Below are 14,527 nucleotides of genomic sequence, written 5' to 3'. Positions count from 1 at the left end.
ACATCTTTTGGGCCCTTGAGCACGGCCCTTAACCCTCACTGCTCCAGCGGTGGTGTATCATGCCTGACCCTGCGCTCTGACCACAACCTCCAAAAGCTGGGATACATGAAGAAAGAATTTCACTGTGTTGTAATGTTTTTGTGACAAAAGAAAGACTTCTAATGATTAGAAGTCTTTCTTTTGTCACAAAAACATTACAACACAGTGAAATTCTTTCTTCATGTAGAATCTAATCTATTATAATGAAGGTGTTACACCAATCTGGCAACCCTTCACATATTTGTCCACAGTATGCACACCAGGACTAAACTGAAAAGATGACAGCATTACTGTCCTGATGGCTGTTGTGACCTCTTATGCCTCATCAGACACGCAAAACTATCAATGAAAAAAGTCTTCCCAGCTCTAAAAGGATAAATGAAACAGATTCATAGTTTTATACCAATATTTGTTTTAAGAGATTCCCAATAGTGAGCTCAAGACAATTTAGGTCTACTTTAGGTTTTATGCCTAATTATGCCGAATGGTTAGGGTTAGGGTTAGGGTTAGGGTTAGGATAAACACTTAAAACACATTCAAAGACAAGATTAAAGGAGTGTTTTAAGATTAAAGGACTGGGATAACACAGAATGCAAGAAAAGTCACAAAGTTTTTGCTTACATGTAAAAGCATGAAGTGGACATTTAGAGCTTCTGTTTCTTCATCCTTAGTATCTTCCTGATCAGGGTCACGGTGTTTAGATTACAGCATCTATTTCCAGAAACTGTATTTGTTTGAAAATATAATGTGTAGGTATTTGTAGTCAGAATGCAAGGATGAGGATGAGGATGAGGAACGGTCCAGAGACGGAACTCACACACCATGCATGTCATTTCTACCTTTGTTTTTTCCTCCTTAATGTTTAAAATTGACATATTTTTAATAAAATAATCTTTCTCTCTCTCTCTCTCTCTCTCTCTCTCTCTCTCTCTCTCTCTAAGCAGTAGTCTGAACAGTGTGAACAGCAGTGACTCTCGTTCGAGCAGCTCTCATTCTCACTCTCCCACATCACATTTCCGTTACCGAGGCTCCGCCCTCCCACAGCAAGGCTCCGTCCGCCTTCCCAGCGTCTCCTCTCACGACTCGGGCTTCACCTCTCAGGACACCTGTCAGTCCAAAAGTCCCTCCCCCATGCCTCCAGACGGGAGCGTACAGGTAAGTGTTCATGAGCTGGGATTCATATACACTCTCGCTCAGTGACAGTGCAACACCCAGATTAGCCTTCACACACCTCACAGACCTCTTTTTTTTCCATCTCACCCAAGACGAGACTGAGCACTTCAGGAAGTGGCTGTGAAGATCACTCCCATTTTTCTGAATATGTGTATTATTGCAGCTCTCCCTCATGCATATTGCATCAGGTGCCGAGAGCCTGTCACTGCGTGCGGTAATGAATATGCATTATTACAAAACCCTTCCTGCTCACGCTGCCATGGGAACCGGCTCTTGTTGCTAGGGAGCGTTCGCTATTAAATTAGGAAGCCATGCAGCTGGAGACACTTACATCTTTTTCATAGACAAAAAACGGCTCACATTTGAGAAATGACATAATCAGACGTGGGGGATTGATCATCAACGTATCTGTCTGTCTGTCTGTTTGTCTGTCTGTCTATCTATCTATCTATCTATCTATCTATCTAATTCAGGATATATACATCAAGTTAAGTTGAAGATGGACAGGTAGATGAACAGACAGACACAAAGTTGGTAGCAAACAACTGTGTGTCCAGCGTCCACATGTTTTTTGCCATATAGCGTAAATCTCTAAATATAATTCTTTAATCGCAGTAATGTAATTACATTACAATGTAAGAGAAACTCGGTTATTTACGCTGTGCTACATCCACTCCAGTTTGAGCCGAGTGTACTGACTCTGACGCTAACACAGTCGGTTAAATCAACAGTGATTTAAGTGCTTTAGACTAAAGACGTTTCCTTCAGAACACAGCTAGATCATTTATAGTATTAGTTCATCCAGTTTCCTCCTCTGACATTTGACTCACAGTTCCTATATTAGTTTTGCTCATCTTTTTCAATAGCCATGTTTTATGTCTTGTTTAAATGGCAGTCATTAAACTTAACTGGGGTTGTCATGGCGATGAAACGATGCACGTCAGCATATGAGAAAGGGCTTTTGACATGGAAAAGTGTGCCAGGTTTTCAAATTAAGCCTCAGCACTGCTTCAGTGAACCAGCTCTAACTGATGAGTCATTCCCACTCGTCAAAACACACACACTTGGGCACACATACGACCACACACTGAAAGAACTAGTGAATGTGTCTTCTTGCCGTTCTATAATTTTCTATCACTCTTTCTCTCTCTATCTCTCTCTCTCTCTCTCTCTCTCTCTGCCTCTTTCTGCCTCTCTCTCTCAGCCGCTCTCTCTCTCTGCCTCTCTCAGCCTCTCTCTCTCTCTGCCTCTCTCAGCCTCTCTCCCACTCTGCCTCTTTCTACCTCTCTCTTAGCCGCTCTCTCTCTCTTTGCCTCTCTCTCTCTCTCTGCCTCTCTGAGCCTCTCTCAGCCTCTCCCTCACTGCCTCTTTCTGCCTCTCTCTCTCAGCCGCTCTCTCTCTCTGCCTTTTACAGCCTCTCTCTCTCTCTCTGCCTCTCTCAGCCTCTCTCTCACTCTGCCTCTTTCTACCTCTCTCAGCCCCTCTCTCTCTCTCTGCCTCTCTCTGCCTCTCTCTCTCTCTCTCTCTCTCTCTCTGGCTCTCTCTCTGCCTCTCTGAGCCTCTCTCAGCCTCTCCCTCACTGCCTCTTTCTGCCTCTCTCAGCCTCTCTCTCTCGCTCTGCTTTGGACTGATGTGAAGCTTTAGTTTCCATGGCTTTGGCTCTTACATCCCGCCTATCAGTGCATGCTGCTCATTTCTTTTGCAAAGCGCTAATGTGTTTTCCTTTGTGTGTGTGTGTGTGTGTTTTGTTGTGTTCCCTGTGCCTGCTTATGTACACACGCTCTGCATGGCTTTGCGTGTGTGCTCAGTGCTCTGACTCGTCCTGCTGCGATGAGTCAGCTCAGCCAATCACAGACAGCCGCACTACCACATTACCTGACTCCAACACCAACACAGAAGACAAGGTGACACACACACACACGCACACACACACTCTTTCACCAAAAGGAAAGAAATACTCTTAAGTAAGATCTGAGCCTCAGCAGGCTGCCGTATTGTTTCTATTCGCCTCCATTTCATTTCATCATCACTGAAATTTTGTGTTGGGCGTTTTCATATGATTTCTCATTCATCCTGTCTGTTTTTATTTACTTTACACATTCAGTTGCTAAACGGCAGCACGTCACCATTTAATTCAGTGGACCCTTCCTTCTTCATCATCCCATCATCTCCACCTTTCGTATCACACCCCCCCAGCCCTGTGTGGGCGTGGTCTCCGCCTGGCCCCACCCCAGGGGTGGATTTGGAGCCGTGTTTTCCTGTGGGACCCGGTACATTTCCCCCCTTACACAGAGTCCCCAGCTGGAAGGTCAGTTCCGTCCGTCTCTCACCTCTTCTGTGTCCATCCGTTCCTTCACACAGTCACCGCATATCCATCGTTTGGCTTGATTGATTAACACAGATAAAGAAAGAAGGCTCGATAGTTCTGTCTGTGTCTCTGCGTCTTTAGGACTGGGCCCGGCCGGGTCCATACGACCAGCCCATGGTGAACACCCTTCGGAGGGTGAGGGAGAGAGTGAGAGAGAACAGCGAGTGCAGCAGCTCCAGAGACGAAGCTCACAAAGTCAGCCCCAACTCCAGCACTCACACTAAACCCAGAGTGAGCAACACAACACAACACAACAGTACAGTGAACTTGTTTTAACCACATCATACTTTACCACTCTGTTGCTGCGACATCCAGTCCAGTTTATGATTTAACCCCCCGTCGCATTTGCTCTTAAGCGTTAGTATAAAAATCATTTTAAAACAATGAAAGATTTCAGGCATCTTCATTCTGGCTCAACATTTCGATGGCACTTTATTCTCCGTGCTCCGTACCAGCAGTGGTGTTACACAAGAACTTTCTACACATCACTGCGTGTTTCTGAGCTCAGAATTCACAAGCAAGTAGCCCAGGATTTGACCATCTGTGTTAGGTCATAAAATCATGCACAGCAATAGTTTACATTTCAGTTCGATGCCTTATTTCTGAATGGTTTCCATGTTGTTATCGTTCTATAGATTTCACAGAAAATTATTGACTCTTACTTGTTAAATCTGTATTTAATGCAAAATGGAGTCTGCATCAGTATCAGTGCAGCGCTGTTGTTTTACAGTAGCTTTAATTCAGCGGTTATTATAAATGCAGCCAGTATTATAGTGTAATAATACATCTTATGTAATAATACATCACCTTACTGTCTGCTGCCATTTGATCTCTTTCTACTCTCCTGTCGTTTAAACCCATAATCCTAAATATATCAACCTTTTTGTGTGTGTTTGTGTGTGTGTTACAGGACGAAGCTCATGAGGAGCTGGCTGTGTGTCTGTCTCGTGGTCTATCGTTAGATTTACCACGCAGCAGCCGGGAGTCTGTTCAGGGTTCCAGCGGCTACAGCACACAGACCAACACCCCCTGCTGCAGCGAGGACACCTACAGTGAGTGTGTGTGTGTGTGTGTGTCACAGTGTGCAATGGTTTCTATTTTAACACTGTAATATCTTTTTTATTACACTCTTGGTACAGATTTCGCTTTATTTCTTCATTCCCTTAGATAAGCTCTGCCCCTGTAAAAGATTTTGTGCTCATTTATTCATTGTCAGATGTAGTCAGAGAGTGTATGAGCCTAAAATGTAACCCTGCCGAGAGAGAGAGCGAGAGAGAGAGAGACATAGAGAGTAAGTGAGAGTGAGAGAGAGAGAGAGAGAGACAGAGAGAGAGAACAGTTTCACTCCTCAAGCTCAGATTAGAGAATAGTTTGCACTAGTTTGCCGTCGAGAAACTTCACCAGTTAACACGTCTGTGTCGTGATTCCGCCATCTAGTGGTGAATAAAAATATGTCAAAGAAAAAGAGTTTTGTTTAGATTCCAGACAATAGTCTATCTATGCTATATGTAAACAAAACACCTTGTTCTTTCTGTCTTTATTTCCTCCTTCCTTTCTACAGTATTTGATTATGAGTGCTTGCCAGGGGGCGGAGACCAAGACGGGGAGTCGCAGGATTGCGATGGGCCCACCCCACTGATTCAGAGCACGGATGTCAGCCATTCATATCGCAGGACTTTACCCGCTAAGCGCTCTTCTCCCTGTGGGCCTTTTAGCATCACACCAGGCGTGGCCACCATCCGGCGTGCGCCCACCTCGAAGCCGAGCCTGTGGCGCGGGCCGAGTGTTCATGGTCCGATCCCCATCAAGACCCCTGTCATTCCTGTTAAGACACCCACCGTGCCCACACCGTTCTGCAGCGAGGACCAAGAAATCCCCAGCGATCCCTCGCCATCACCCACACAGCTAACACCCAACTCCGTCAGCCAATCAGATACTCTGGCAGAGCAGGAAGAAGTGGGGCCAGACGAGCAGGAAGGCAGCATGCTGTCCTCTATTCGGCGAGGGGTGAGCCTCAAAAAAGCCACGACCAACGACAGATCCGCTCCGGTTCTCGAATAAAGAGCACCGCCTCCTTCTTCTCCGCCTTCTCCTGCTCGACCAATCAGAACTCAGACGTAGTTGACATGGTGGGGATGTTTAGCAACCGTGCTAATGTTGTCACGTTTAGGATGGGTAAAGTAGTACATACAGTATGTTTCACAGTGATTGAATATATACACAAACATAAATGACGAGGTGTTAATGTTATAATCTATTACACAACAGCGATATTTAGTGGCTTTGTACATACAGATACAGAATCAGATCTGATCTGAAGCGATTGCAGCCCATCCTCCTCTAGGTGCCAGAACTTTGTGCCTCATATCGTATCTCCTTTTATCTTACTCCAATCAGGAATCGCAGAACCGCAATCAGAGCCACGCTGGACGTTTACTCGTGTGCATTTTGTACATTATATTGACGATCGAAACTGCAGCACTTCCTGAAGAAAAATCTCTATGTTTATTATAAACGTTCTCACAAAGAAGGACCCGGTACAATTTCCAGCTGTTAGGGGACACATGATATCAACTCTGGTGTGTAGATTTTCCAGTGTTTGGGTGTTTGGTGTCAGCATGTCGTTCTGGCTGAGATCCACCCTGATGTTCTTGTGCATGCAGCCACTTTTACTGAATGAATCAAATTCCTTTAAACGCCTGAACGACGTCATTCCCGAAATCCTTGCTGTGAGAAACCAGGAAAGCTTTCACACACACTCAAATCTGTCTCAGTTACGTTACAAAGGACGTGCAGTGACATGCCGTTATATTCTCCACTAACAGCACACCTTAAAGTCTTTTATTCCTCTTACACCACAAGCCGATTATTTTTTTTTATTACTAATTTACTTTTTAATGCCATTCATCACTTTCATATAAATACCAGCCTTCCCCCCCCCCCTCTTTTCTACACAATAAAACGCAACTCGCGTCACAGAGAAACCACAAACTCCTCTATCCTTAAAAAAAAAAAATCACTTTACCTCCGACTGTTGCAGCTTCTCTCTCTTTCACCACTGGAGACTCCTTGTATAAAGGTTTACAAACGTCTCACAGTAAAGGTATGGGCGATTGTACACGTTTTTTAATCCATCCACAAACATCCCTGTTACCATAGAAACCCTAACACTCTCCTCCACTCTTCACTCCGTGAAGGCTTTCCTCCAGATATCCGAGCGTAGCTGTTGGGATTAGTGTTTATTCAGCTACAAGATCATTACTGAGATCAGACTCTGATGTCGGGATGTTGACGAGGCTCCACTCCCAGTTCATTCCAAAGGTGTCAGGAGTCAAGGCTCTGTGCAGGACACTCCAGATATTCCACTCTAACCTTCACCTCCACACCAGGACTTCATGGAGCTGCTTTGGTCATGTTGGTTCCAGTGAAGGAAAACTGTAAAGCTACGGCGTACAAAAGACATCCTGTACAGTTGTATGCTTCAGACTTCAAAGTTTATAAGGTAAAGGTTAGGAGAAGAGCCACATGTAGGTGAGGGGCGACAGTCAGGGTGCACATACTATTGAGCGTACGGTGAAGATCAGTGTTAGTATAACATTAGACACACTTCACCTGTATGTGAGTCAGTGCACTTGTCTTTAATAACCATTTGGGGTTTGATCTTTAGCACTGGATAGAACAATAGATCTGTTTGCTACCAAACACCAAAACCTGAACAACTCATAACATCCTTTAATAAACAGTTTGAGGAGCTGTCAGAAAGATCCATCTTAATAACCGGATTGAGCTGGAAATGTCTCAGTGACAGACCGAGGTAAAGCTGCTATACATCTCTCTCTCTCTTTCTCACTCACACTCTCACACACACTCTCACTTACACACACTCTCTGTCACTCACACATACATTCACACACACCATTTTTACTCACACACAGACACTCACTCACATTTTTACTCACACACACATGCTACTTCAAGATCAAGTAGGACAGAGAGAGGTTTTACACAACAGGTTTTTATTTTTTTTCTTTAAACAAATCGTTATTGCCGTGGTCCGCTCTCAGTGTATTGACGTTTACGTTCTTCATGTGTATTGTATCTTTAAATGCATTGCAAATCCAAGTGCAAGTAAAAGAGAAGATTTTTGGCTGTAAACAAAAATCCGGCACAAAAAAGCTAACGAAGCTAACAAGTAATAAAATCTTATAGCCACCGGTTTAGCGGCCTAAAATCGTATTAAATTTTCATTCATTCGTAAGCAGTGTTATTAAAAATCTGTATCATATTCATGTGATACAGATCAGGTGAGGATGCAGAGTGTAGGCCACACCCCTTACCTGAGCAAGCCAATTAGCTTGCGTGACGCTAAATTGGAGGCCTTTGATTTTTAGCCACGTTAGCCTAAACGTCAGACACGGAACATGTCTCGTCTGATCAGTTACATTTGAAACTTGTGTACGTTTCATTTCTGGCTGAAATGTTTCTCTGAATGTAAAGTAGAAATCTTTAATCTCCGGATCAGAGTTCGTCGTCTTCTCGCTGCCACGTGTGTAATAAAAGCTCAGTGTTCTCTCTGCTCTATTACTTCAGGTCTGGGTGATGCTCAGGCTGAAAGGGTCTAGAATGTTCTACTTAGCTGATGCCTTATGCATATGATGCTGAACATTGTGTGTGTTTATAAAATTACTATCTGCAGATATCTCGTTCCTGAACAGTAAGGTAGCTGCTCCATGACACACGTGGCTCACGTTTCTGAATGTAACAACGAGTTTAGTAGCGGTTTGGACAAAGACTGCTTTTTCTGATACAGAGTGCATCAGTTCTGGAGTTTGGTTCATGTTTCCAACTACTGTTTTAGCTAATAAAATATTAACGCTAACGTGTCCCACATTCATCTGGCTCCGTGTGTTTATTTAAACGTGTTATTTCCATGAATTCCAACGAGGAGAAGAAAAAACTGAATCAAGGTCAATCAAAATCATTTTTTACTCAATGAAATGAAACAGATCATTGATCAAAATAATCCATTAGATGAATAACATGATTGCTGTGTGAACGTTGTAAATGGACATCACTACTGGACATCACCATCCAAAGCCAAGGCCAGTAATATGGAGTCTTAAATCCATGAAACTGATACAGATTCATTTTTTAAGTAAAACCAAAACCATTTGATTGACAGATTTATTTATTTGAATTCTAAGCACAATGGGTGCTCTACATGTCTGTACAGTCTACACTTACATCCCACACACACACAGACTCAAACTTTGTCAACAGCTACCAATTAAGATTGTACATTATCATGTTTGGGGTTAGTCATTCCTGTGAAGCTGAAACACAAACATGTGTGATGGTTCTGCTGTAACTCATGAAGTGCACTCAGGTGGGCTGAGGAGAGTGCGTGTGTGTGATTTGTAACGCAGGGCGTCTTACATGGGCCTCTCTCTGGGCCGGGTCACAAACTGCCACCACAGTGGGGGGAGATCACCTTCCTTACGGGCCGGAGGAAGAGCCTCGGTCCTGGGGCCATCTGCGGAAGTCTCCTCCTGCAGCTGCTTCACCTGTAGTTCAAACACACACACACATTACAGCTCACACACCAGCAGTGTCCACTCCTAATGATGTAGAGACTATAGTGAATGGTTTTAATGGTATTAAAAACAAGAAGAGTGAAATAATCAGATTTTTGAATGAAAATAGAATAATTTTCATGTTCGGCTTCCTTGAAAAAAGAGCTACAGTGGACCATGTGTTAACTGTTAACACTGTTCCTAGGGGTTTTTTTTAGTTTTGAAAAGCGAATGTTTGAAATTTTTTTCCTTTAACTCATTTAGACTATGGAAAGTGTAGACTATCAGCGTATGAAACAAGATTTAACACAATCAATCAATATGTATGCATATGTATGCATATGTATGTATGTATGTATATATATATATATATATATATATATATATATATATATATATATATATATATATATAAAAAAATGATATACCTCTGTCTCCCAGCTCTGATCTCGCAGCTTCTTCCACTGCTCTCTCTTGGAGAAGTAATCAGGGTACTGAGCCTTCTCCGAGGGGTGCCAGTGATCCAGAACCCACTCGGGAACCTGAGGGAAAAAAAACCCCACACAAATCAACTACAAATATGAGAACTTTTAGGTGTTCCTTTAGACGCCCTAACACAGAAAGAAGCCCCTAAGAACGTTTTCACATTTACTGAAGTACGTGTGGAGCTAAACCAAAACGTACTCATAAAAGCCTTTCATTCATTGTTTTTGAAACACGGTGACAGAAGTTAAACAAACTCATTCACAGAAACTCATCCACTAAAGAATAAAAGACAAGCTTCAGACAGCATGTCACATCCAGGTCTCATTAATTTTTACTTTCTGCTCCGAATCTCAAAAACCCATCACATTTTGGTCTGCAATCAAGTCGATTCAGAGATGAACGACGAGCTGTTCAGACTCGAGTGTGACTGCTGTGCTGACTTGTGTGTCTGCTGGTGTGCGTGTTGGCACCAAGCTAACTCTTTAACCCTGTTTAATAAATTTGTGCTTGGCCCCTAGAATGTATAAAATGCTAATGTCAGTCTAAACCCATAATCCAGTGTCACTCAACTAGATGCCTGGATTGACACTGCAGCATGAAGACGGGGTTCATACAGACTTCGGTCTGTAAAATGAAATTCAATGACTGATTGTAAAGCAGATATTTTCTCTGCTGTATCACAGTGCAGAGTTACACAGATCCACATGATTGGTTAGTGCCACTGTGACTGACAGAATGCCGGTCCCTCCCAGAGAGCATATTAAAAGCTGAGCTCAGGGTTCCTACAGGTTTCTTCAAGTTAAATTCAAGTCTTTTTAAGACCATTTATATAAAAAATTAATACCTATTTCACATCCCTACCAGCAAAGAAAAACAAAATCCTTGAACTTGTGTTCATTTATTTTTCAAATGTGGAATGGGTAAAAGATAAGCCAAGCAGTGTAAAAAATAAAAACATTTCAGTAGGCCACAAGAAAGTTTGCTGAACAATGTTAAATTGTTTTTTAACATGAGCTAGCTACTTATTCCATGCTGGGAATATGGGGAACTGAGAGACCCCTGAACAATAAACATCGAAAATCAGAACTCAACAATAAATTAAATTAAGAAACAGTCAACTCCTTAGCTCTTCACTCAGGACAGCAATGTCTTTATCAAGGACAGCCAGTTCCGTCAACTTCTCCTTATGGCCTCTCCGCAAGAGGTTGGACCTGGAGATCAGGTCAGTGTTGGTGTGGACCCAAAAGCTGTGCGCAGATCCACTCTAGTTGCGGCCATAGCTGGAGGGTCTGCAGCGCTAGCAGCAAGCTGGCTAACATTAGCTCCTGTTGCCACTTAAGGCACATTAGCAGATAGCTGGCTAACATTAGTTGGTTGAAACACGCAGGCGATGGAAGGAGTTTGTTTTTGTCCATTGAGAACGTTAATGTGCTTGGACGACTTGGCATGAGACTCTAATGCCTTCATTCCCATTGTACTTAGCTGAATCCTTTTTTTGCATATGGTGCAAAAGGCCTCAAAAACGTTGTTGTCCACTGGTTTTAACCAATGACGAAAAGAGTTTTTATCCAGCCACGCTTCATTAAATTTACATTTCCCCATAACCTCAGAATGAAATTGGTAGCTAGCTAACGTAAAAACAAACTTTAAAAATATAACTGCGTGCGTCAGTCTAGTGTTAATTTCGTCACCTATTTTTAATTTAGTGTTAGTCTTGTGCCAAATGTCCTTGTTAGTTTTAGTCATATTTAGTCATTCACATATCTTTTTTGTTGGTCAAGTTTTAGTCGACTAAAAGTCTCGTCATTTTAGTCTAGTTTTAGTCAAAAGAAAACTCAAGGTATCTTAGTCGAATTTTGGTTGACTAAAAGTCTTTTAATTTTCTAGTCAAAAAATTGTAGCTTGACCACATCTGGAATCGATTGTAAGAATAAATACAACGAGGCCTCATTAAATGCAATAATATCAGGAACAGAAGTGTTATAGTGGAAATAAATAACTTAATGAAAAGCCCAAGATCAAAACTGTAGGTGTGTGTGTATATATATATATATATATATATATATATATATATATATATATATATATATATATATATATATATATATATATATATATATATATATATATACACACATACATATACATACACACACACATTATACATATAAATTACCAACTTAATGCAAGTTATACATGGTATTGCACACACCATTATTGATGATATTTGGAGCAATATTACATGTTAATTTTTAAACTTGATTCCCTTACATATACATTTGTTTTTAAGCCTAATTATTCATGTTGATTATGATGTGATTGTGACAGAGGCTTGGGAAGAGGTTTCAGGTTGGGGTGCTGAGTTTTTTGTCACCTCTTTTGAATAAGAAACAATATCAAGGCTATAAAACTGGTCAAAACTCCGCGAATCACAAAGGTATCAGTGAGAAGTTGAGAACACTCGTTTCAACAGTGCATACACTCGAACTTGACTGCACATCACATTTTTTACTTTATTGATACTGCTTTTAATCGTAATGCAAAGACCGGTCATCGGGACATAAGCTGTCATGTACAATAAAAGAGCCTGCGCAGCGACAGGAAATATAATTTAACACAAAAAGCCTGCCTTGACCTAGGGTGGACTTGCGCTCAGGAGATTTCATTTATTTATTTATATATTTGAGCGGCGTGTGGACGAATTCTTTCTAAGCACACACTATTTTATTTCTTGATAACAGACCGCTGCGAACTATAACACACCGTTGCCATGAAAAACAGAGCGTTGCCATGGACACACAGGATTCTAACCGTAGAGACGGAGCGCACTATTTTCTTTAGAGGAAGCAATACAATCGTTTTTAAATCAATAAACTCCTTTTTAAGTCATCATTTTGTGCCAAATTATCGATTTATTTGGTAGGTAGCAATATAATAAGCGGGATCCGCTTCGCGGACCTGTAACTTGAGCAACAGCGCGAAGCCGCGAACTCGTTCTGAATATTTTAAAGGCGTAACAGCTGATGAAAAAGCAGAGACAATTGTAGACTAAAATGAAGAGAGATTTTATCTTAGTTTTTATTTTATACAAAACATTTTCGTCTCGTCTTTTTTCGTCAACAATAATGCATGTTAATTTAGTCTTAGTCAGCGTTTTTGGACAGGGGTGCAGTCTTGTCATCGTCTCGTCTTAGTCATGAAAAAAAGGTTGTTGACGAACATATTTCGCCTCGTCTCGTCTGACAAAATTAACACTACGTCAATCAATCTTTCCTGTGGAATGCTGAGATTTTCATTGATTTCTCGCGCTTCTCCTTTGCTTGTTATGTTGTGTTGTAGTCTATGGCTGTGGTGTCGTACCGCGTGATCTTCCTTTACTGAAGGCATCGCGTGTTCGCAGTATTTTGTACGGTGACCCAGGGCTGCGTTGCGTTCTTAATTATTGGTTCCGCCACTCTTTTATACTACGTCATTTAATCAAAATAATCGTGGTTGACAAATGAAACTTTTGAGGGAAATTACAATATGGAGAAGTTACATACAGCACAATTTTTAAGACCCAAACATCAAAATTCAAGACTTTTTAAAGACTGTTTAAGGTATTATTTCCAAATTAATAAATTCAATGCTTTTAAGACTTTTTAAGACCCCGCGGGAACCCTGTGAGCTGTTGTTCACTCTACCTTGTAGCACTCATATCGTTCGTAGGAGGTTCCACCAGGGGAGTCTGGGAACAGGTAGGGCTGAGGATGCTGATTTGCCCAGAACTCCTCTTCTGCAGTTTTCAGCAGCATGGAGGCCTTCATCATGTCCTTCTCATTCTTATTCTCGTCAAAACGAGCCCTCAGTACGCAAGCATAGAAACGGTACTTATCTCTGAAACAATCAAGAAACGCCAAACTTTCAGCTTACAATGTGGTACGAGAAACTTCATCACATCGCTCTGTCGTCAGTTATTTTTCCTCCAACAGCAACATTACCCCAAGTGTCCTATCAGTGTAACCTACAGCTGTTTGGCATAATCATATATTACCTGTCTCATTTCACAGTGTACTGAAACAGCTATATATAGGGCTGAAATGATAATAAAAGCTTTTTGACTATTTACTCTTGACCTTCTGAAAATATTCTCGTATTTGGAATAAACATATGTTAACTTCCACCTCATAATAATAATAATAATAATAATAATAATAATAATAATAATAAACAATAACAATAATAAACAACAATAATAATAATAATCCTATCCTTCAACTTTATATCGTGCACTCAGTATCGTCGATGTGATTATTTTGTCAATATCGCAAACTTGACATTGAAACGCTTTCAGATGCCACAAATTTTACTCGTCGTCTAACAAACTACATTCGTGCATACGTTCGAATGTAAACATTAGCCTTTGTTTTAAGCGAATTTTAATAATAATATTATTACTATTATTGTCGTTGTTTTGCGTTAGCTTTAGCCACCTGCTAACGCTCACTAGCTGAATGACCTGAACGTCCCAGCGGTTAAAGCAGCGACCACATTTCAAACTAATACACTATTAAACTCTTCCATTACAACAGCACATCAAATTAATGAACGTTCTCCGCACAATACCTGAAAACGCACCACGACTCGAGATGCCGCAGAGATTTTTTATAAAGCCGTAAGACTTTCTGCTGATGGGTCAGGAACGCCGCCATTTTGCATCTCCTCTCCTCCTCCTCCTCCTCCTGTCACAGTCTGGTCTGCAGTACGCATGTGCAGAAATCCCCCCCCCCCATGCACAACGCATGCGCAGTGGGGACCAGGTCGTGACAAGATACTTAGTCAAATATCTCTATTCTTTCTTTATTAATGAACTATGTAGGGCAAAAATAAATAAATAAATCCTGTTGTT

General features: G+C 41.5%; 2 protein-coding genes across 5 annotated transcripts in view; one reads left to right on the top strand and one right to left on the bottom strand.

Annotated features, from left to right (window-relative positions):
- The window catches only part of LOC132856575 (protein MTSS 1-like), a 29,645-nt gene extending 21,175 nt beyond the window's left edge, over positions 1-8,470 (top strand). For 2 of the 4 annotated variants that reach the window (XM_060886181.1, XM_060886180.1), the window contains 6 exons: positions 984-1,194; positions 3,021-3,116; positions 3,317-3,520; positions 3,662-3,811; positions 4,491-4,632; positions 5,142-8,470. In XM_060886181.1, coding sequence (XP_060742164.1) covers positions 984-1,194; positions 3,021-3,116; positions 3,317-3,520; positions 3,662-3,811; positions 4,491-4,632; positions 5,142-5,641 — 1,303 coding nt within the window. In that variant the 3' untranslated portion in view covers positions 5,642-8,470. The remainder of the gene's footprint in view (positions 1-983; positions 1,195-3,020; positions 3,117-3,316; positions 3,521-3,661; positions 3,812-4,490; positions 4,633-5,141) is intronic. The other 2 variants (XM_060886182.1, XM_060886183.1) reach the window with 2 other exon arrangements.
- Positions 8,471-8,544: 74 nt separating this feature from the next.
- Positions 8,545-14,380, bottom strand: ndufb9 (NADH:ubiquinone oxidoreductase subunit B9). The gene is made up of 4 exons (XM_060886184.1): positions 14,245-14,380; positions 13,323-13,515; positions 9,582-9,695; positions 8,545-9,144 (listed from the first exon to the last, which is right to left on the bottom strand). The coding sequence occupies exons 1-4, from the start codon at positions 14,328-14,330 to the stop codon at positions 9,013-9,015; spliced, it is 525 nt and encodes a 174-aa protein (XP_060742167.1). The 5' UTR covers positions 14,331-14,380; the 3' UTR covers positions 8,545-9,012.
- Between the last annotated feature and the right edge of the window lie 147 nt (positions 14,381-14,527).

The sequence above is a fragment of the Tachysurus vachellii genome, chromosome 14 (genome assembly GCF_030014155.1).
Source record: "Tachysurus vachellii isolate PV-2020 chromosome 14, HZAU_Pvac_v1, whole genome shotgun sequence".
NCBI classification, from domain to species: domain Eukaryota; kingdom Metazoa; phylum Chordata; class Actinopteri; order Siluriformes; family Bagridae; genus Tachysurus; species Tachysurus vachellii.
Note: the sequence above shows the minus strand (reverse complement) of the source record. Positions and strands in the feature narration are given on the sequence as shown.

Bases quoted from the DNA above. Each gene is read 5' to 3' on its own strand.
- ndufb9 (XM_060886184.1), bottom strand. From the start codon at position 14,330: ATGGCGGCGTTCCTGACCCATCAGCAGAAAGTCTTACGGCTTTATAAA. The intron at 13,516-14,244 runs GTATTGTGCGGA...TGATTGTTTCAG, and splicing joins GAGTCGTGGTGCGTTTTCAG to AGATAAGTACCGTTTCTATG. The intron at 9,145-9,581 runs GTATATCATTTT...TTTGAACTACAG, and splicing joins ATCAGAGCTGGGAGACAGAG to GTGAAGCAGCTGCAGGAGGA.